At 38.3% G+C, this 22,136-nt stretch overlaps 1 protein-coding gene across 3 annotated transcripts in view; it reads right to left on the minus strand.

Annotated features, from left to right (window-relative positions):
* Positions 1-686: 686 nt before the first annotated feature.
* Smad2 (SMAD family member 2) overlaps positions 687-22,136 on the minus strand; it is a 67,195-nt gene continuing 45,745 nt past the window's right edge. For all 3 annotated transcript variants that reach the window (XM_085676412.2, XM_085676409.2, XM_085676411.2), the window contains 6 exons: positions 20,167-20,241; positions 13,513-13,566; positions 12,426-12,638; positions 9,983-10,120; positions 9,633-9,777; positions 687-7,495 (listed from right to left, as the gene is read on the minus strand). In XM_085676412.2, the coding sequence (XP_085532538.1) occupies positions 7,372-7,495; positions 9,633-9,777; positions 9,983-10,120; positions 12,426-12,638; positions 13,513-13,566; positions 20,167-20,241 (749 nt within the window). In that variant the 3' untranslated portion in view covers positions 687-7,371. The remainder of the gene's footprint in view (positions 7,496-9,632; positions 9,778-9,982; positions 10,121-12,425; positions 12,639-13,512; positions 13,567-20,166; positions 20,242-22,136) is intronic.

Consider the following 22,136-nt stretch of genomic DNA (forward strand, 5'->3'; position numbering starts at 1 on the left):
ACAGCAATTTTAAGAGTAAACCAGTTTAAGTTTTTCTCCCAATAAAAAGTATTAACTTAATGCTTGGTCTGTTCAATGTCAAATAGGATTGTGTACCTCAGCTTTTGAGGTTCTTTTTCTTAAATGTGAAGCTTGGTTACCACAAATGAGGAAAACAGATTCAGCTATAGGAAGCATGGCTCAACCAGGATGTTTCTCAATTACTTCATGATGATTATGATGTACCTGGAAGATTAGGTTCTCTGGTACTTTTCAAGGAGAGAGACGAGAGAGAAGAGAGGAGAGAGAGAGAGAGAGAGAGAGAGAGAGAGAGAGAGAGAGAGAGAGAGAGAGAGAGAGAAACTGCACGTGCGCACGTACACACATTTTCAGGGCAAATTTCAATTTCACCATTTTTTTTAAATGTAAATGTTATCTATTATCATTAATTTGCCACAGGCATACTGAAATCAAAACATGAAACTAGTACTATGCAGTGTGTTTTGGGTAAGCAGGGCCAACCTGAGAAAGGAACAAATCAAGTTTTTTTTGTGTGTGTATCACAATTTAAACACACTTTCTCATACCTGCACATGCAAAATTCATTTTCTTGCATTCACATAATATAGACTGTAGACACCAAAATGTAATCACCCCCCCAAAAAAGATCACCTTATACCAAAATCAAAACAAATCTGATCCCATAATGACATGGAAAATAACTCAAATATTTTTTAATGCTAGGAAAATCGACCACTTTCCAATGGCAACAGTACACAGTAGAGCAAAGGTAGAAAGAGAACACACAGAGATGCACAGAGATGCACACAGATCGGTATAAAAATTGACCAGAAATCACAGAACATTTAAGCAACATTTTCTTAAGCAGAACTATTTCTTTAATACATTAAATAGACTAAGTATTTGGTGTGGACGGGAAATAAGTATTTCACAATTTTTACTTGAAACCACCTATAATAAAGCCTCAGCTCACTGTTTAATTAAAAAAAAACCAAAAAACCAAAAGAACAACAACAATAATAAAAAAAACCCAAGTCATTGTCTTGACATTCGTGAAGAGTAGGTTCACAAATAACACACTTAACACCTCCATCATCACAGTGTGCAGAGTTCGGTCACTAAGGACTACCAGAGAACAGCAATAGGGTTCATGTCTGCCATACTACATTTCGGAATCCATGGCGTCTTAGAAACCCTGGGCTCCCACACTCAGTCTAGCTGGTAAGCACCTTGAGAGTAGGAGGACATAAGACTTGAGAGCAAACGGCTCCAACTCTATCAGGGCACTGATTCCTTCACCTGCTTTTGGCTGACACATTAAGTAATTTTAAGACAACATTCACCAAAAACACAGTATCACATTCTGGCTTCTTGAGCAGGACAGACTGGGAAATAAACCAAAGCATCGAAGACCATGTTTTCCCCTATGAAAAAGAAAATCTATCACCACATTGTTTCCATGTTACAAAACATTTAAACTTCACCTCGTAAGGACACAAAATGTACTCACACCTACACAGATCCATATCTATCTAGTTACTGCCTTCCAATTTCCTTTTTTCCACTTCTTTTTTTCCAATCAACTCTATTTGCTACTTTTGTTATTTATTGTAAATCTTAGGTTGCATTCACAGTAGTAAGCGATTAGAGGGGCACACAGGTCAATCCTGGAAACGCCGACAACCATGAGGCAACTCACTGCAGTATCAGTTATAACAACATTAATATGAGAATAAATCCTGAGGACACCTTAGGTGGACAATTCTTCCCAGGACCCCTGGGACTTACTTTGGTCTAGCACTGAGTGTTGCACACCTGGGACACTTGTCCCAGGCACAGCAGGGCTGGTCACCTTCCTTAACATGCCTAGAGAAAAGAATTTCTAAGTGCATTAGCAACATCAGGCTTTCAGTTGTCTTGCTAAAGTCTACTTCCTCCAAACTGGCTACACTGCTAGAAGCCCAGAAGCACTGAAAGGTTAGTTAAGGATTAGTGGTGGTGCACCAGACTTCACTCTTGAAACCCATTTGCAGACAAGACTTCCTAAGTGTCTCCTGCTCCGCCCAGTTACATGGTATCTTACCATATGTTGAGATTTTCTGAGCTAAAGGAATACTCCAGTTTCTTGTATCTTTTTTACATCCTTTTAAAATGTGAAAACCTTCAATGCCAGCTACTCCCACATTCTTGTTTCATGTATGAAGGCAGTCAGCTGAAGGTACTAGGAAAGATCTAGAGTCACACTGCTGTGTACTGTGCTCTCAGGAAGGTCGGCCTTGGGGGCAGGGAGTAACAGCACTTCTCCAAAGCTTTTTGATTTGGCTTCCTGCAATGTTGCAGTTCCAGTCCCTGTGGGTTCTCTTGGTTTAGCAGACTACAAAGTACGGAGTTTTACAGATCACTGCCATCGATTTAAAAAGCCAAATATTAATGCCTTAAAGCATTAAGGTCAAGAAAAGCTTAAGTGGAGTCTGAGGTAAAGCTGGTCAAACTTGTGCCCAATCTGAGCTTTGCATTCTGTCAAGAAAAAGGTTGGCTATGTATGTGTATACATGTGGGCAAATTGACAGGTTGAATCTGGTGTCTTCCAAAAATTGGTTACTTTTAAATTAAAATTCATGCATGTTACCTAAATGTTACATATAACTATTCTCCTGATTTAAACTAATCTCTGTAAACTTCCTCTATAAGCCAATATCCGCCTATACTCCTGAGGTGAGGTGAGGACAGATGTGCACCAACCAAGCACTGTCCCTTTGCAGCCAATTTCTATTGACCACAGCCAAGACAGTCAGGCCTGAAGCACCTTCATTGAGGTGAGCATTAGGTACAGGGAGCTTGACTTCGTGGTGGTACTGCCCAGTCTCTGAAGCAGCATCTCATGGGGGTGGAGAACAAATGAAGAATATAATCTGCCGTTCTATTCAAGTTACCCCTCAGCACTGGGTGGACAGGTTAAGGAAGAGGAATAGGAAAGCTTTACTGGGGGTAATGAATTTCCCATGATTTTTACCGCAGGGCCTAAACATCAGCATTCCAGCTGAACCATCAAATCAGGACTGTGGTAGACTTCATTTAAATATACTGATTGTGTCACATAGGATAAGGTCTACAAGCAAATGAGGACTGTTTTTACTGAGATCTGAGATTTAAACAACATAATCAGTCATCACTGTTAAGAGGACCCCACTGCTAGTTTTTCTGAGAGTGTATGTGTGTATACTTTCTAAATACAACTGAAATGTTGAGGCAGCTCTCATATACAAAAGCTGGCTGTACTGCCCAGGAAGTCACACAGACATGAAACCAGGTCTTATCACAAAAGCATTCATGAGATTAACTCAGTATTTTATGACTCCAAGTTTTGAAATACACAAATTACACCCCAAGAAATAATCTGTCCTCTATCTCCTTCAGATAAAAGGTAATCTGAACAAATCTAACAGTCAAGGAAACTTGAAAAGAGAAAAGGAACTAACAGCAGGTATCTGTCTCTCTGAAGACCACATACCATCACCTGATTGTACTAAAACTGACAATTCAGAATGCCCCCAAACAGGGATGAAGATGCTGTTACCATCTAAAATATATTAAATTCCAGAGCCACTTGTACAATTAAAACAGCAGCCCAAGGAATCCTAGCCTAACTGCAAAGAAGTACACAGTCCTAAGGGATAAACACTGATGAACACAGAAAACTACAGCTCACAGGAGGGCATGAAGCACGGAAGCCTTAGGGAGCAAAGTGTGACACACAAGCAAGGAGACTAATAAGGAGTGGGATGTATTAGGTCATCAAGGCCTTAAGCCACAGTAAGAAAAGGGTCCCTGGCTTATCCTATGAAGATACACTTGAGAAAGTTGCACAGAGGGAACAAACAGGGCAAACGGGAAGAGCCAGCTTAGATTGTCTCATGATACTTTATAACCCACTACCAGCCTAGCTACCCTATAGCAAAAAAGAACTCCTAACTGTTCCTAGTACTTAACAATCTTTGACAAAAAATGTTTCAGAGATACACTCGGGCAGCTCTTGGAAGAGGTAGAGAAACCAAAAGGGCATTTGCTTTCTTTGATTTCGACTGACAAAGCCTACTAACACAACTGCTTCCACCTGGAGTCTTGGTCTGGATAAACCAAGGCACAACCAATGTCAAGTTAAAGAAATGAAGGGGAAATCTGACAGCTTAAAAAACAAATGAACTATACTACTAACTAAATTACATATTGTTTAAGGTAAAAAAAAAAGTCCTAGATATTAAACAATCTGCAAATATAGAATTAAAGGATTTAATTCTTAAGAAAACACATGCCTCAAAAGCCACAGAGAAACCAAACCCTGTCTCAAAAAACCAAAAAAAAAAAAAAAAGAAAAGAAAAGAAAAGAAAAGAAAAGAAAAGAAAACACATGCAGATTCCTTTTGGCAAAGTGACAGGCCCTGAAAGCATCGGTAATTCCCACAGGACTAAGTCCAATTCAAGGGCCAGGACATTGTCACAGAATCACAGTGGCTGGGAAAACAACAGGCATCAGAAAACTATGCTGACTGACTAAATGTATATATACCACGATGCCGTCAGTGTTAACCAGTATGGCTCAGACTCTAGCAGGAAAGCGTCTTTAAATCAGAGCCCAATTCAGTGGTATTCCAAAGACTGGCTTAATCTAGTTGAATTTTCTAACCTGGTGAAAAAAGTTTTCAAATTACCATTGATCAGAGATGCTAAATAATGCAGATAACTTAAATCAGGACAAATCAGCCAAGAGGAGGCCCTGGGTATCACCTGGAACAAAAACCAGCCTTATCAGAGTAGGGGAAATCAACAAAAACTAGGCCATGTTAGACAAAGTGTAATGCAAGCCCACAGCATTTCACTGGAAAGCAAACATGACCACTGAATACTTCACACTGTGACAGCCCATGCTCCATGATACAGGTATGTCTCAAGGGAAAATCCCATCTCATACTGTATAGAAAACCTACACCTGAACCCAAACCATGGAGATGTGTCCCACTGCTAGCATTACTTTAGCCTGCCTGATAACCTTCTACCACTTCCAAAGTTGCCCGTGGCCCCGAACTGTCCCAACAGCACAAGCTTTTTCAATCTGTGAAAACTTCCAATGAGGGGCAGTTTACAACGATTTTCTCCAGCAGGCTCAGCAGCAATGATGCCCAGGCCATTTCCTCTCTCCCAAGATGGGCGGCAGAAGCAGTGATAAGTGTGCAGCAACAGGTCCAGAAGCAAACAGCAGCTCTCCATTCTGGTGAATCTTTACGTGAGAGACGGTTGTTAGGAACGAAGATCTGAGGAATGAACACAGTGAGATGACAAGCAGCCTATCACAAAGCAGTGCTACCTTCAACAAATTACAAACTGAAGAGCCACTCTCATTTTTACAGTTGGGTGTGTGCAGGTATGTATGTAATTATGAGCTGGGCCTTTGGGGCTGAAGCTGTGGCCGCAATGCTGATTTCCCTCAGCTCTTCACATGGCTCACCCCTTTTAGGTTAGGTGTTAGTTCAAGCATTGCTTTCCCAGATGTCTTCCTGTTGTCCTACCAGAAGCATGCTGTCTGTCATACTCTAAACAGTACCTTGTTTACCTCCTACAGACACTTGAGCATGGGTTAAGTCAACTGCTATCTCAGCAAAGGCAGGAACTAGAGCTATCTTGTTCACCTTCACCCAAAAGTTAAGAAAGTTCATGGCACATCAACAGGTGAACAATAAATATTTGAATAAAAAATTACTATACCAAATTTACACAAACACATACATACGCACACAAATATAAGAAAATGGGAAATATCAAATAGAAAACAACAAATGTTGAAAAGCATCGAAAATGATTATCTGTACATACATATGAGTATGGTTTCAAAGAGTAAGTACCAAAGGTATTTATCTGCAAAAATATGAAAATTTACAAAAAGGAGATCAGGAAGTATTCTCCATTTGTATGGAGCTGCAAACGAGACGAGAGTCAAGACTGAACATGACTGTTGTGTGCTGCAAAGCGGAGGACTACCAGAACAGCTGGAATCCCCTTACTGCAGAGCAGAAAGGTCCATGACCCACACACCCAGGATTAGTCAAGAACTCAGACTGCAGGTAAAACAGGCTAAAAATCTTGATAACGGCTTAGTTCCCAACCTTTAAAATTCTGAAGTTAGTTAATTTAACATCCCATTTATGAATCACGTATAGCGCACTTTGAAAGCAGACGGCCCCATCTACTGACCACACCTCAGTGTCATGCTTATGTATTTGCAGAAACAAGTACATTTGCCAAAGGTCCATTTTGTAATACAATCTGGTAGTTAAGCGAAATGAGGCAGAAGGTCAGCTGCCTTTACAGAAAGATCCTTTATTATTAGACTGGCTTTGGAAGAAGGAAACACATACTGAGATGATCCTAGAGTAGCCCTGAAAATAATTATACTGTGACCTGTGCATGTTCTGAGACAAAAGTTAATCAACAGACCAACAGGTTATACAAGTCCATTATCATCTGGGAGTCTGATTCTAAGACAAGAGGCTTACTCCCAACAAACCTTCACTGGACTCAGGATTAACTACCCCAGCAGCCATCAGTGCAACTATTTACCACAATGACATCATGCTGTACTGTTTTCTATTGGAAGAGAAATGGGATGAAGAGCCCGGAAGCTTCCAGTAAGGTTTCCTTCTAATGAAATTCAGCAGGAAGTAAATGCACACATAAAGAATGATTGCTAAGATCCATTGGACACATAAAGGTCAAGGATTTCCAAGCTAATCCACTTTTCTTCCCCCAAGTTTGTTTATTTTTGGTAAAAGGCAGAAAAATTAGTTTCTACAAGGAAAATCTGCTTCTAAACGATAATTTGAAAATCTTAATATATATATATATTATATATTAAAAAAGACACAAAAATAACGGAGAGTGGGAATAACAGATTAGGTACTGTAACTTTATAAAGGCTTGCCTAGACCAAGAAGCAGCACACACACCTCAGTTATGCAAACTAAAAATGTATACAAACAGCATAGTACTGCAATACTGGGTCTTGATACATTACCTGTACACATAACTACTACTGTTATTAATAACCTTTGGGACACTGTCTTACGCCCAACAAGACATCACTAAGTCTTTAAGTCTTTTTTTCCCCTTTTGGGGAGGGCATTTCTAGACACTAATTTTCCCATCTAATATTCAAATATAGGAAACAGATTCCACAAGGTGCTTTAACTGATGAGACCTCAAGTGCTGTTTTCACTCTGGAATTTTTGGATAGCAAACAGTCCACGGGATCATACACAAATACTATGACAGAGAGGTTGTTACAAGAAGTCTCTCGATGAACTCGACTGGTGATGGGTTTTATGACATGCTCGAGCATCGCACTGAAGGGGATCCCATCTGAGTTAATACTTTGTCCAACCACTGCAGAGGGCCATTCAGATGAAGTTCAATCCAGCAAGGAGTACTTGTTACTGTCTGCCTCCTGTTTGAAAGAACACAAAAAACAATTAGGAAATTAAAGGGTTGTATATAATAAAATCTACTTTTTAGAATAATTATCATTTGGTACATAGAATTATTAGTTTGAAAAATAATTTTACTACTAAAATGATCTAATGAGTTTTTTTTTCAAAACTTCTATCTATTTATGTGGGGTACATGTATGCATATGTGTGTGTACAAGTGAATGCAGAGGCCAGAGGAGCTGTATGGGGAAACAGTTTGGGTTGAGTGTCTTCCTCAATTATTCTTTACCTTGTTCCCTTCAGTCAGGGTCACCCACTGAACCTGAAGCTCCCTATACTGGCTAGAATGGCTGGCCAGCAAGTTCCTAGGATCTATCTGTCCCCAAGCCCCCAACACCATTTCGTGCTGAGGTTACACTTGCTATACAGGCATAAGAACTTGAGACATGTCTGGTTCTTATGAGTCTTAGAGATCAGTCTCAAGTTCTTATGCCTGTATAGCAAGCGCTTTTACCAACTGAGCTACCTCCCCAGAATTTCATCTTTTCAAAAGATTTACAAAAACATGCTTTTCTTCTCAAGTTAAATTAGTATAGTCACGGGATACCTATAAGAGAGAATTTAGGTACTACTATTAATGAGGAAGGAAGGAGAGACATAAACCAGGAAAGAATGCTCTAAGGAAATTGACAGATATGGTCACCCTACTTTTAAATGTATCAAATGAAGTTAAAGTCAAAAAAAATTCAAATTTAAAGCCTGCTAACACAAACTAAATCCTTGCTATACAATGTTAAGACTTGGAGCTGATTTTTCTTTAGAGACAAAATGAGCAACATTTTTGTCAGCAACATCCCTTGGGCTTCTCGTTTAAAAAGCAAAATTAAAATCTTCTGGTGCTTTAAACAAAGGGGCCATTGCCTATTCCCTGGATCACCGAACATCTTGTTACTATAGTCTTCAGCATTGGATTTAGCTCTAGTTTATTTGCTACAGTGTCAGTTTATACATTTACTTTGAGTTTTCAACATGACATCCTTTAAACATGATAAAAGACTCTTATCAGCTCTCCATCTGCAAACAATTCATGCCCAGTAGCATTTAGGACTGGAAAAATAGGGGGGCTAGAGATGGCTAGACAGTTAAAGAGTGTGTATTGCTCTTTCAGAGGATTGAACTGAGTTTGCAGCACCCACATCTGGCAACTCGAACACCTGTAACTCCCAGTTTACACCTGAACTTCACAGGTACCTACACTCACACAAGAACAGATCCATATATACACACAAGATACACACACATATATACATTATCTAAAATGCGTGCGTGGGGGGGGAACTAAACGTCCAATAATATATGTAGAGCTCTGCAGCACATGGAATCACTGCCCTGTTCATGGGTTTTCAGTATGCTCTAGCCAACTTCCAAGTATAGGCATTTGAATTTCCATGCCCAAGAATTTCTGCTGTGCTTGCATGTGCAGTAGGCTGGAGATACAGCACAATAACATCGGCTGACTGGGGTAATGCACTGTGAGACCACAAGTAAGGGAGGGGTTCACTTACTCTGCTGATCTCAACTCAACTGTCCAGCTCTACTTCTAATCACACTGCTACTCTGCTGTCGGAATTAGCTTCCCATACTGTCCTTTCCTATCTCTTGAAAGCCACATGCATCTTCTAGAACCTAGATCACATGACACTCCAATCAGAGAGCTTTCTTTGAGCATGAAGTAAAGACGCCTATGATTTTATAAAATGACCTAACCTTTCGAATACACCCTTTATGGTACTTAACATTCTACATTATGTTAAAATGCATGCTTACACACAATTTAGTCAAGTCTCCTATAATACAAATGCATAATTTTTCAGTTTCATATCTTCAGGCCTCCAACTTTCTTAACTAAAGATTTCATGTAACTTATCATGGCCTTGAACACGTCACAGCACCTGGTTTGTTTCTAAAGCTTGAATTCAGCACCTCATGCATGATATACAAGCATTCCACTAACTGAGCTATGTCCTTAACCCGCTTTCTTTTATTATTCTACATAAAGATCTGTACAAAACAGAGATAATAAGCTACAGAAGATGCAACCGGGACTACAAATAACCAGAGTGAAGACTAGAAACTGAGCATGGGATCCATTACCGGTACTCCGCTCCCCACCCCTTCACAAAACTCATTCTTATGGTGCACATTCGAGTTAGCTGATAAACGGCTTCAAAACCCTGATTGACGGACTGAGCCAGAAGAGCTGCAAATTCTTGGTTGTTGAAGATCTTGAGGTTACAGCCTAGAATTGAGAAATAATAAGATATAAAAACAGCATCATTATAGAAAACAGTTTTAAAGGGAATTTACGTTTCAGAAGGAGCATGCAAATTTAGTTCCTAATTCCTAAAATCATTAGCAATTAGAAAGTTAGTGAAACAAGCTGATATGACTTATGCTATTTTGACTGTTGATATGACAGTGTATTTACCTAGGTGCGTCCATACCTGGAGGAATTTTACACACTGTTGCAGGGTGCCAGCCGTATCTCTGGTTACAGTTGGGGCTCTGCACAAAGATTGCACTATCACTTAGGCACTCGGCAAAAACTTCCCCACCTATGTAATACAAGCGCACTCCCCTTCCTAAAACAAAATACACATGGTTAGTTTCAGAACACTTAACTCTCTTAGTGTTCCTGAGAGAAGCATCTAGAAGGAATTCTAAGGTATTTCCTTGACCTTTTCTCACAGCCATGCATTCATTCCTCCTGAGCTGTAATTCTGAAATATATCACAGCGTTTTCCCCAAGAACTTTTAACAATAATTTTGTTTTTTTTTTCAAAGTAACACTCATGAAAAACATTTTAATATAGAAAAAGTACATAACAGCGAGACAGTTTCATACAAAATAACTTGCTGGTTTAAAAATTAAGCTAATTTTGAAAACCTTAACTAACATCTGGGCAAATTTTCCTTAAAGACACCACTAGGTTAAGAAAAGACTCAAAACTATCTCTTCTACACTGCTGTGCAAATGTCTACTTTGTAATGCAATCACATACTAGGTTAAGAAATTCTTCAGACAAAACTGAAGAGCAGCAGATCAGCCTGGTATGCAGCAGTGGAACAACCAGCAAACCGTATGCAGAGGCTAAATGCAGTTGTTGCCCTCCTACTGCCTGAGGACTCTGGAACTGTGGAACACCAACCACGCATTTAGTTATCAGTGATAGATAGGGTTCAAGCGGGAGGATACACCCAGACAGTGTGCCTGTGTAGCACTAACATAATCCTTGATTAAACCCCCAACACAGGGGTGGGTGGGAAGAATAGCAAATAAGCACAAAAGTAGACTTTTCAGACTATCCCCTGATCACATGATAAACTAACAATCCAGAGTTTAAAAACCGTAAAAGATAATCTAAATCTATAGTGAACTAAAATTTTGCTGGGAGACACGAGCAAGGGCAGAGGAAACCACTAATTTTCTTTAAAATACAAAGGTCTAATAAAAAACACAGAAAATAAAAACAATGTAGATAAAGTCAGGAGAACTGTTCACAGCCTTTATCTGCAGTGGTATCTGGACACAAGATCACAATATGTCAACTTTTGGTAATCAACATCGTTTTTTGCAGGAGGAAATGGTTAATCCCAAACAGGCAGAGGCACGCTGAAGAAGGTAAAGAATTGACCAGACAATGCTCAGAATCTGCAGCTCTACACTTTTCCCCTCCAGTTAAAAACAAAACACTAAGGTTCCCAAAAAATCTGGGTATATGTGGGTTATAATCATGGAAACTTACCACATTAGACTGAAAACTGAGATAAAATGTGTTGGGGAGTATTAAGTTGTTTTACTTTGTTTATGCTGTGGAACATTTGTTTAACGATGTAAAGATGTGCTGCTACTGTTTATGCTGCATTGGTTTAACTCTGTGAAGTTGTGATTCCCTGCCTGTCTAAAACACCTGACAGTCCACTAAAGAGTTGAACGGCCAATGTTGAGGCAGGACTGGCAGGCAGAGAGAATAAATAGGAGAAATTTGAGAAAAGAAAGGAGCAAAAGAACAAGAAGAAGAAGACACCGGGGGCCAGCCATCCAGCCACCCAGTCAGTCACGGAGTATGAGTGAATATAAGATACACAGAAGTAAGAGAAATAAAAAGCCCAGAGGAAGAAAGCATAATTTAAGAAAAGCTGGCAAGAAGTAAGTCAAGCTAGGCTGGACATTCATAACTAAGAATAAGGCTCCGTGTGTGATTTATCTGGGAGCTGGGTGGTGGTCCCCTTGAAAAGACAAAAGACAAAACTGTGTTGATCTTTTAAAAACTTACAACAACAAATCTATTAACACAAACAAGATCTATGAGAAATAACCATTTTCAAACTTAAATTAGGAGCAAGTGGGAATATTTCAGTTTGACAAGTTTCTTTCCTGTCTGGATTCTCAGGTCTACACTTCATCTCGTCTCCAGAATGCCCCACTTTCTACTATGGAGAAGCAGGCAGCATCCCGCCCAGCATGACTGAGAAAGCAGTGCTGACCTCACACAGGCCAACGTGCTTCATGGGACTGTAAGAAATCCTCCACTCTATTCTGAAGCCCCAGACTGCATTCTGAATTAGATATAAAATCACTAAGAGGAGGGGAAAAATGAAAAAGATCAAGACTAAACATTGCCCTTTTTTGACTAAAAGAGACTGAGCAAGTTAATCACTTTTAATATATACTTATCAAAGGACTTCTCACTATCAAGAATGTCAAATACAAACAAACAAAAAAAGACAAAAGTTTGTAGATTAAGAATCAAGACCCTATTAAAGCAGTTCACAGATGGAGACAAAGTTGGGCTTTTTCATACAAACTTTTGACCTAATACCACATATTCTCTACACTATGAGTAAACTGAACTTTTTTTTCCACACAATGAAAATAAGACATACCTATATGCCTTCTTGTCATTTCTACAGTAGCATTTCGGTTAACGTTGGAGAGCAAACCCAAGCAGAACCTCTCCGAGTTCGATGGGTCTGTAAAGCCGTCCACAGTAAGCGAGGGCTGTGAGGCATGGAAGGTCTCTCCAACCCTCTGGTTCAGCTCATAATATGCTATCGAACACCAAAAGGCTGGCTCCGAGTAGGTAACAGGCTGCAAATCTGAAGGGAAAGAAATGCTGTATGAACAACTCAAAACGAAACAGAGTGAACACACTCCATGGCAACAGACAGGCTCAGGAAGTCACTGTGTGAGCATCAACACTGGTTTAAACAGATTAGACCAGATTTTCAGTATTTCATATAAAATTTACCCATAGATCACACCAGATACAATTTTTGAAAATTTCCCCATCTCATAAAGTTAATTTATGAGCTGGATTATTTATTAGTTTTCATCTAGTTCTTGTTGAAAACAAACAAAAAATAAAAACAAAACAAAAAAAAAAACAACAAAAACCAGACTATGGGTCAGTCTGCTGTGGTTGGGTGCATTCCTAAAACACATTGAGAAGGTAATTCCAGATAGGACAAAACATAAAGCCAAGTAAAGTCGAAGAAGAGATATTATGGTGGGAGAAACAAACACTCCTGACATTGTCCACCTTCCTACACATAAGAAGCACACTCCCTGAAACGGTCTACCTTCATACATGTAAGAAGCAGAGTCAAGGACAAGTGTGCAGGTTTTGGCACCAGTGGACAACTCACTAACAGAAAATGCGTATCACATGCAACTAGTCATTTTGACTGAGATGTATCATAAGGAAGATCACAAGAGGAAAAAAAAACAATTTGTAAGATACATCCAAAATAAACACCCATCAAAACCTATACAACTTCATAAAGAACATAGTTGCAATGATTGACTGTCTTATAAACTCCAGCAATAGAAAGCAGCACCAACACATTGTATCAATCCTTTCTAATGTCACCGATATAAACCATCTGAATAAGTTTTGTTACATACAAAAATAATTTCCAGAGAGGACTTTCTTTAATCCAGTGAAAACAGTAAGAAGTAACAGCAACTTACCCAAGCTGTGATTGACAGGAGAGAGAGTGGTAGGAGACAGCTCAGCTGGGGAGCCTACATCAGAGGAAGAAAAGGATATTGACATTTCTCCAGAACTTACAATCGAGTACCAATAAAATGGTTCTGACTTTTTCACCAATAATAAATATACAGATAACTACACCCCATATTTTAGTTTAATCCAGCCAGGGGGCTACAACATGAGATCCATATAAACTGACTGGTCTTCTCACCACCCGGAGAAGCCCACTACTGACAGCTCTTTGTGTATCTTTCCAGAAATAGTTTATGAAATGCATCAGCAACTATACTTCTTCTTTGTGTCCCCCCCTTCTCAAGACAAGCAGTAACAGTTCTAAACATGCTCATGAGTTGTTTCATTAGAAACCATTTGTGCTGGTGTTTCTGTATTGCTCTTCTAGCTCCCTGTATCGGCTGGCAGCCTAACTTAACTTACATCACGGGAACAGAGACGATTGCTGACTTTAGAAACCAAGACTGCAACTCATCTCACACCTTTGATTAGCCCAGTTTTTCTGAAAGGAACTCAAAAAGTGCCGGGTTAAAAGGTTGGTGCCTTTGCAATTTTCATAGATCCTGGCTAAATTATCATCCACAAAGGTTATACCAGCACACATTCCCATTAACACCACCAATGTATAACTGACAATAGACAAAAACATAGTCTACATAAGTGCAGTCTTAATCCGGGCTGGTGGTTCATGCCTATAATCCCACCTCCTACAAGGCAGAAGCAGAAGATCAGGAGTTTAAGGCCAACGTCAGCGACAGAGCCAGGTGGAAATAAGTACAGGTGGGCTACAAGAGACTCTGTCTTTTTATTTGATTGTATTTCAAGGCAGAGTCTCAATAATAAAGCTCTAGCTCTACTAGAACTCACACTGTAGACCAGGCTGGCTTTCAACTCAGAGAGATCCACCTGCTTCTGCCTCCTAAGTGCTGGATTCAAGACATGTGCCATCATGTCAGGCTAAGCGGCCCTGTCTTAAATGGACATTTTCATTTACATATCTCTTAGTTCATTTTTTAGTTCAGTTTTGTGACATCTGCTTTTGCTCACTCTCCTCTCGCACTGATCATTTACCAACCTATAGGAAGGTCGAAGTATCAATCAGGGTTGCAGAACATTTGGTCATTTGTTTGGTGACTTGATTCTAAGACTGAAGCATGTGTTGGGGATCATGTCACATTTTAATAAACAGCTTTGAGAATGGACACACTTGTCTGTATTGTGTCTAGGGTTTTCCTACTAAACAGGGCACTTGGCTTGGTTAGAGCTGAAACAATAAATCACTTATTCAGAACTTCTGCATCAGTCTCAAGTAAGATAATAAGAATTAGTTAACATATGAAGACAGCTAGAAGGTTCTGACCAGACTTGTGGCAATTTAGATTTATGTCATTTTCTATGTTCTGTAACAATTTCAGTTGTATTTTGACAGCACACTCTTTAAGAGTTCAGTAGATTCTGTAAAATTCAAGCTAACAAATCTAAGAGATTTCTCTATTATCTGAAGCTAACTTCTTTATTGAGATTGGCTGTACTGAACTCTATTTTCTTATAAAAATACTCAATTTTTTCAGTTTTATATAAATATTCTAAATCTAATCCAGAAAATACAAGGCACAAATACACAAATTGAGGGGGTAAGTCATAGAAGCAGAATTTAAACTACATTTGTTGCAAATATTAAATACTCTTACGACAATCACAAGCACCACCAATCCCACAAGCAGCACCCTCTACACGTTTAGGCAAAGTCTCAAAAAGATCATGAAAAAAACCATGCTCCACATGCTCCCAGTGCCACAGTACAGGAGACTGGGGGAGGGGGGGATAGCACTCTGCACCATTCACCCTACCAACAGTACATACGACAGCATGGGACACAGGTAAAGAAGCAGTCACCGCAGACACAGATCAGAGAGTGAGATCTAGCAAACACTAGTTTTTAGAAAACAATTATATTACATAACCATGTCTTTTTTTTTCATTTGGTAAAAAATGTTGACAAATCACAACAAGTACAAATGAGAAAGGTCAAAATATACTTAGAACAATGAACCAAAATCCACGTTATTTCCTGAAATAGATATAAACAACTGGAGACGGAAGAGCTGCCCAATCATTCCTATCTTCTAACATTTACATGTCTAACACACTCATCAGAATTAACGGAAGCTTGCTATTTGTTTTCAGGTGTGACAAAAGAAAGGCTCATTATAAATTTTAAAACTTAAATTAAGCAAACTCAACCTTTTTAGAAAGCATTCTTTTAAACAAGAGGTAATTGATCAATGAAACAAACACTCATATTGTAAATGCGCTCAGGAGTTTGGCTATGAGACAGGACTGCCTATCTACAGCTAAAATATCCCCCCAAAATTTGTGTGTATCTTTTGCTTACAAGTTCATGCATGTTTGTAGGATGAGTTCCTCACAAAGGGAGCACTGTGTGTTTTCTTAAGTATAAAGGTTCACTATCAAAATGTTTAGTCATACCAACTTATAAGTTGTATTTTTTTCACTATCACTGTGTGGTAATAGTTACCAAATTAACATTCTTAAAAGAATGGTTCTTTAATCTTTTTTTTATTTACAAGTATTTTCACCCACTTTTATTCCTATTAATTACTATCTTTTCTCCCTCTTTTGACATCTATGTTTTTAAATTAAAACAGTTCCTAGAAATCTCATGCATTTGTAAACACTTTCCCCAGTTCTGGGATCTACTTTAGAGTATCTTTAAAGGTGATATTTAAAACTTCATTACAAAACAAAACAAAATAAAAAACTCAATTTTTTTTAGAGCATTTCTAGGGTCATACAAAAATTGGGTATCAAGTGTAAAAAGTGTAAAAAGACTTATACCTGTCACTCTATCCATGCTCCCAGATCCCAATGGTAGATATGCTGTAACTGCTAAACATACTTGGATGTATTGTTATCAAAAGCCCACAATTTACAACAAGACCCACTCTTATATTTATTATCGGTAGGTTTTGACAAATATATAATACGCATCTCCATTTTTACTATCACAGATATCAGCCTAATTACCTTATGGCTTTACCTACTCAATTCTTCTTACTCTGGAACCTTAAGCTTTCTGTTAGAAAAAGGCCTGCCTTTTCAGGAAGTCTGGCAGCTGGGATTACACAGTATGTATGTGGCCTGTACAGATCACCATTTTTCATTTAGTACATATATTTAAAGTTTCACCATATGTTACCATTTCTTCCTCATGCTGAATGACCTGACACTGTACGGATGTATCACAATTTATCAACATCTTAGTTTTGTTCAAAATTTTTTAAATGGCCAAACTGCTATAAGCGCCCAAGGTCACATTTTTCTGTGGAGGATGTGTTTTCAATTCACTTGAGTAAGTACCAAAGAAACAGACCCAGTATTGCGTGTGGAGTATGGTGGTTGTACTACAGAGTCACAATTGTAAAAGGGCAAAATACACTGAATGAAGAAAGCAAATAGAGGACCCAGAACTAAACCCAGCTATCTTCAGCTATAGTGATCTACACACACACACACACACACACACACACACAAAACCACCCTGCTCACACTTAACACTATCATTAGAAAAATCACTTTGGAGACTTCATCTCACAGAATATAGGAATTGAACTGAGAGCACAAAGAGTGATAAGAGGCTTGCCTAGCATGCATGAGACCCTAGAGTTTTCTATCATCAATCAATAAACTAATGAATAGAACTTTTTCAATCAGATAAAGAACATGTATAAAATATCCAGCTAACAATCTTCCTTAATAGAGTATTATGCATGTCTTTATTCTGCAATCATAAATAATACAAAAATATTGTTATTTTCCTTCAATACACTACTGTGTGTGACATGTATGCCAAGGTGCATGTAGGGAGGTCAGAGGACAACTCTGTAGCTGATCATCTCCTTTACCTTCATGTGGGCTCCAGGTATAGAACTGGATAGTAAGAAAAAATTATAGGCTAGTTTCTAGTTACTTAAGTTTATCCTTTCATCTCAAAATTTTTTGTATGCTTAAAAAATACAACATGAGCCAAGTGGTGGTGTAAGTTTTTAATCCTAGTGCCCGGAAGGCAGAGGCAGGCAGATCTCTGTGAGTTCATGGTCAGCCTGGTCTACAAAATGAGTTCCAGGACAGATAGGGCTGTTACACAGAGAAACCCTGTCTTGAGAAACCAAGGGAAAAAAAAAATACAACATGGCCTAGTATGGTGGTACATGCCTGTAATCCCAGCAAGTAGGGGGCTGAGGCAGGATGGTGCCGCAAATCTAGAACTAGTCTAATTTGAAGTGTTTTAGGCCATCTTGTATAATCCTCAAAGCTTAAAACAAAAGAATTAAAAATAATATATTAAGTACCTACAAAGTTCACAAACTATTAAAGACAAGTTATCATTATTAGTAATACATTCTCAAAACCTTATTAGCTTTATATTAACCAACTTTAACTTATATAACAAAGTACCACAAATTGAATGGCTTAATATTACTCTCACAGAAGCCAGCAGGGCCATGCTCTCTCACAGGTTTCAGGTCATACTTCTACTGTAGGGACATACCTCATGTTGTTCACCCATTCAAAATGTGGTAGACATCTGGGTTGTTTCCATTTGTGAAATGAAATATATAATGTTTACAACACAAACAATCTTGCGAGTTTTACGTGGACCTGTTTAAATTCTCTTGGGTATAGATCTAGGAGTGAAATGATGGGACTACGTAGTAATCTTATATTTAATTTTTGAAGAAAAACCAACTTTCCTAAAACAGTTACAACAATTTACATTATCAGCAATATGTTAAGTGCTCCAGTTTTTCCACAACCTAAGAAACAATCATGTTCTTATTACGTATATATAGAAGTCTGAAATACTGATTCACTTGTGATGTATGATGTTCAGTCATATATGGTACCCACTTTCAATGCCATGGTAACAGCTACCTACCACAGTGCAAAGATAATGTCACCAAAGCATACTGAGCAAAGATACATATTTGAAAATCCAAGTATCATATACATTAACATATGCAAATTGCTATTTTCAATCATCATTAGATTATCATCTATCTTTTTATCTACCACTCTTATTGTCAGACATAAATACTGGCTACAACAGAGGCATCTTTCCTGGGCATCTAGCAGATGGAAAGAGTCAAACAACAAAATTGATAGAAAGCTCTCCCCTCCTCCAATATTAATAATCCATTTAAAGATAATTTAGATAGGCTAGAGAAGGTGGCTTATGCCTATAATTCAACCACTCAAAGGTTATAGCAAGTTGATCTGAGTTAGAGGGCAGCCTGGATCAGACAGTAAATTTCAGGCCAGTTTGGATTACTAACTGTGGTGGTTTGAGTAAGATTTGGTCCCCATTGGCTCAAATATTTGCCTCCTAGTCACCAGGGAGTGTCATTATTTAAAAGGATTAAAAGAATTAGGAGATGTGGCCTTGTTGGAGGAAATGTGTCACGGAACACTCTCCACCTATGGATCAGGATGTAGCTCTCAGCTACTGCTCCAGCACCTGCCTGTGTGCAGCCATGCTTCCTGCCATGATGCTTACAGACTAAACCTCTAAAATAGTTAAGGATGCCCTCAACTAAATGCTTTCTTTCCCAACTAAATGCTTTCTTTCCTAAGAGTTGCCTAAGAGTTGGTCAGAGTCTCTCCACAGCAACAGAACAGTGACTAAGACACAAACTAATCCTTAAAGTAAGACAGGTTGAATAATAAATCAATCTAGACAATAACATCAAAGCATTTTCAAGGGTACCCTACTTGGTTTCCCTGGGCTTTAGCGCTTATTACTTGACAAACACCTTTAAGTTTTGGAGTATGTAATATTCACTACTATATGCTAAAACTTCCCCAACACTGCACATAATAGTTAATTATCAGAAATTAATCAAATTTAGATCAGGAACAATGTACCTTATGTAAAAAGTTTACTATTAATTCAGAACTCGCTAGAAAATTACAGAAGCACAGAAAAGCTGGTCTCCCTCTTCTGTTCTCACATCGTTCTTAAAGGCAGGTGACTGGTCTATTATGAAAGATGTTTATTCACGGGTTTATTTAACTTTCAAAGTTAAAACTTTGAAAGCAGTGTAGAATACTTGGGGGAGGACACTGAGTACTTTGTCCGGTAAGAGAAACATCTACCAACTGTGGAGTGGTACAATTCATTTTTTTGACAACACTGAGTGCCCATTCGGCAGCTCAGATACTGTCAAGATAGGTGAGGTTCACTTTTCGAGTACATATTCCAACTTCTCTAAGTGTCAGCAAACATTGCTCCTGAACCAACAGTTTGCTTTCTCACACTGGGATGGGTAGCTACTGTGGGCAGGCATGCCCATGCTGTGCGTGTGGTGATCAAGAGACAACTACAGTAGTTGACTCTCTCCTCCTACTCTGTGGTTCTGAGAATCAAACCTGAGCAGTCATGACAGCAAACACCTTGAGCCACTCAGTCAACTTACTAGGCCCCAGAATCAAGTTTTATTTTCAAAAATTCTTGATTTGTGGTTAGCTGAATCTAGTGACATGCTCTGAGATCACAGAAAGTCAACTCAATGACCGATTACTGAAAAGCTCATATTTACCTGTGTCCATACTTTGGTTCAACTGTTGATCACTTGTTTCTCCATCTTCACTGATATATCCAGGTGGTGGCGTTTCTATAACAAATCAAATATAGTTGATTTGATTTCAGCTTTTTCTCCCAGTTACCATATGTAAGCAATGAGAAAACCAAAAAAAGGATGTATATATATATGTGTGTATCTGTACACACACATGAAACATCAAAAGCAAACTTAGATACTACTCTCTATGTGTATACATATACATCATTATAAACAGCAAAACTGGGTCCGCAACTGAGGGTCTAATCCGTATCTTGTAGATGAATCCCTAAAGCATACCTATAACAAAACCCAGTTTTTCTGCCATATTTTCTTATGTATTATTTAACATCTGGCTCATGTGTACGTACTCTGAAACAGTCAAGAGCTTAACTACAAAGATACCTCTCGGCAGGATTCAAAGACATTAGTAGTCTTGCTCTTTTTAACTAGTGGACACCATGTACAGGCACGGACAGTCACTTGGGAGAAGACTGATGTACACACAGCTGGGATTTCAAAATACACTAAACTATCCTGAGTAGGTGACTCAGGATTGACCTACCCTGAATCCACCACCCCTGCTTAGATTTCTAACTGCCTGACAGTTCTAAACGAAGCAGAAACTACATAAAGTACTTGCTGAAAATAGGACTCTAGCATCATTTCCAATACATTTTTGGAATAAAATGTTTACATTCAGGAGGCACCTATAAAACTTAGTAAATTTCAAAGATAATAAAAACATGCATACAATTTTATCATTTGTGATTTTAATGGTAAAAGTTCAAAAAATTTTCAACAGTGTATCATTTTCAATTTTTAACAGTAACTCAAAATAATGCAGACATACAACAGAAAAAAGATTCTGACATTATTCAAGGAGGCAAAGGAAGGAGGATCCCTTTAAGTTCGAGGCAAATCTGGTCTATACAGTAAGAGTCAACCTGTCTTTAAAACAAACTGCCTCCCCCATTCTCATTTAGAAGCCATTATGTCAAAATGTTTATACTAAAATTCTAAAAGCAAAGTATCTTCATAGATCCAAATAAAAAATGAAAATACACACTATTTTAAATATTAAATGTAAGAAAATTTAAAAAGCTGAGATCTGACAGTCTCAACATTGGTGTTCAAAGGTCTAAGATGCAAAAAACTCAACTTTAAGACACTTTATCTCATTCTATTACCATCCTCCATTATTATTTATTTATAAACTGATAAGCTATTAGCATTAAAATAATGATAAAAGTTCTTTTGAGGGACTGGAGCAATGGCTCAGAAGTTAAGAGCAGGTATTATTCTTGCAAAGAACCTGAACTCAGTTCCAGCACCAGGTCAGTTGACTCAACTCTAGGGAAGTCAACACCCCCTTCTGAATTCTGTGGGTATCTGCACTGACATGCAAATAGACATACATGTTACGTATAATTTAAATTAATAAAAATAAAATTGTATTTTATTTATACTTATTCAAATCTAATATTTGTTCAAATATTATATTGAAAATAAAAATTATGGGGGCTGGAGAGATGGCTCAGTGGTTAAGAGCATTGCCTGCTCTTCCAAAGGTCCTGAGTTCAATTCCCAGCAACCACATGGTGGCTCACAACCATCTGTAATGAGGTTTGGCGCCCTCTTCTGGCCTGCAGACATACACACAGACAGAATATTGTATACATAATAAATAAATATTTTAAAAAAAAAGAAAATAAAAATTATGAAAAGAAACAAAAGTAAATTCTTTGGTTTTGCTGTCAATGGGAGCTGGAAAGCCTGAGTGTCCAGAAAAACTGAGCATTTCCCTTCTAATTTGCTACTTTAAAAAACACTAACATCTAAATAGTTAAAACAATAAAGAAAAAAAAGTCTAAACCTCTTAATATTAAATGAAAACACATTCTGAATAATATTGCAAGTAATTCTCTGGTGTGTGTCTCAGAGACTGT

Source organism: Myodes glareolus, chromosome 13 (assembly GCF_982192425.1).
Source record: "Myodes glareolus chromosome 13, mMyoGla1.1, whole genome shotgun sequence".
Classification (NCBI taxonomy): Eukaryota; Metazoa; Chordata; class Mammalia; order Rodentia; family Cricetidae; genus Myodes; species Myodes glareolus.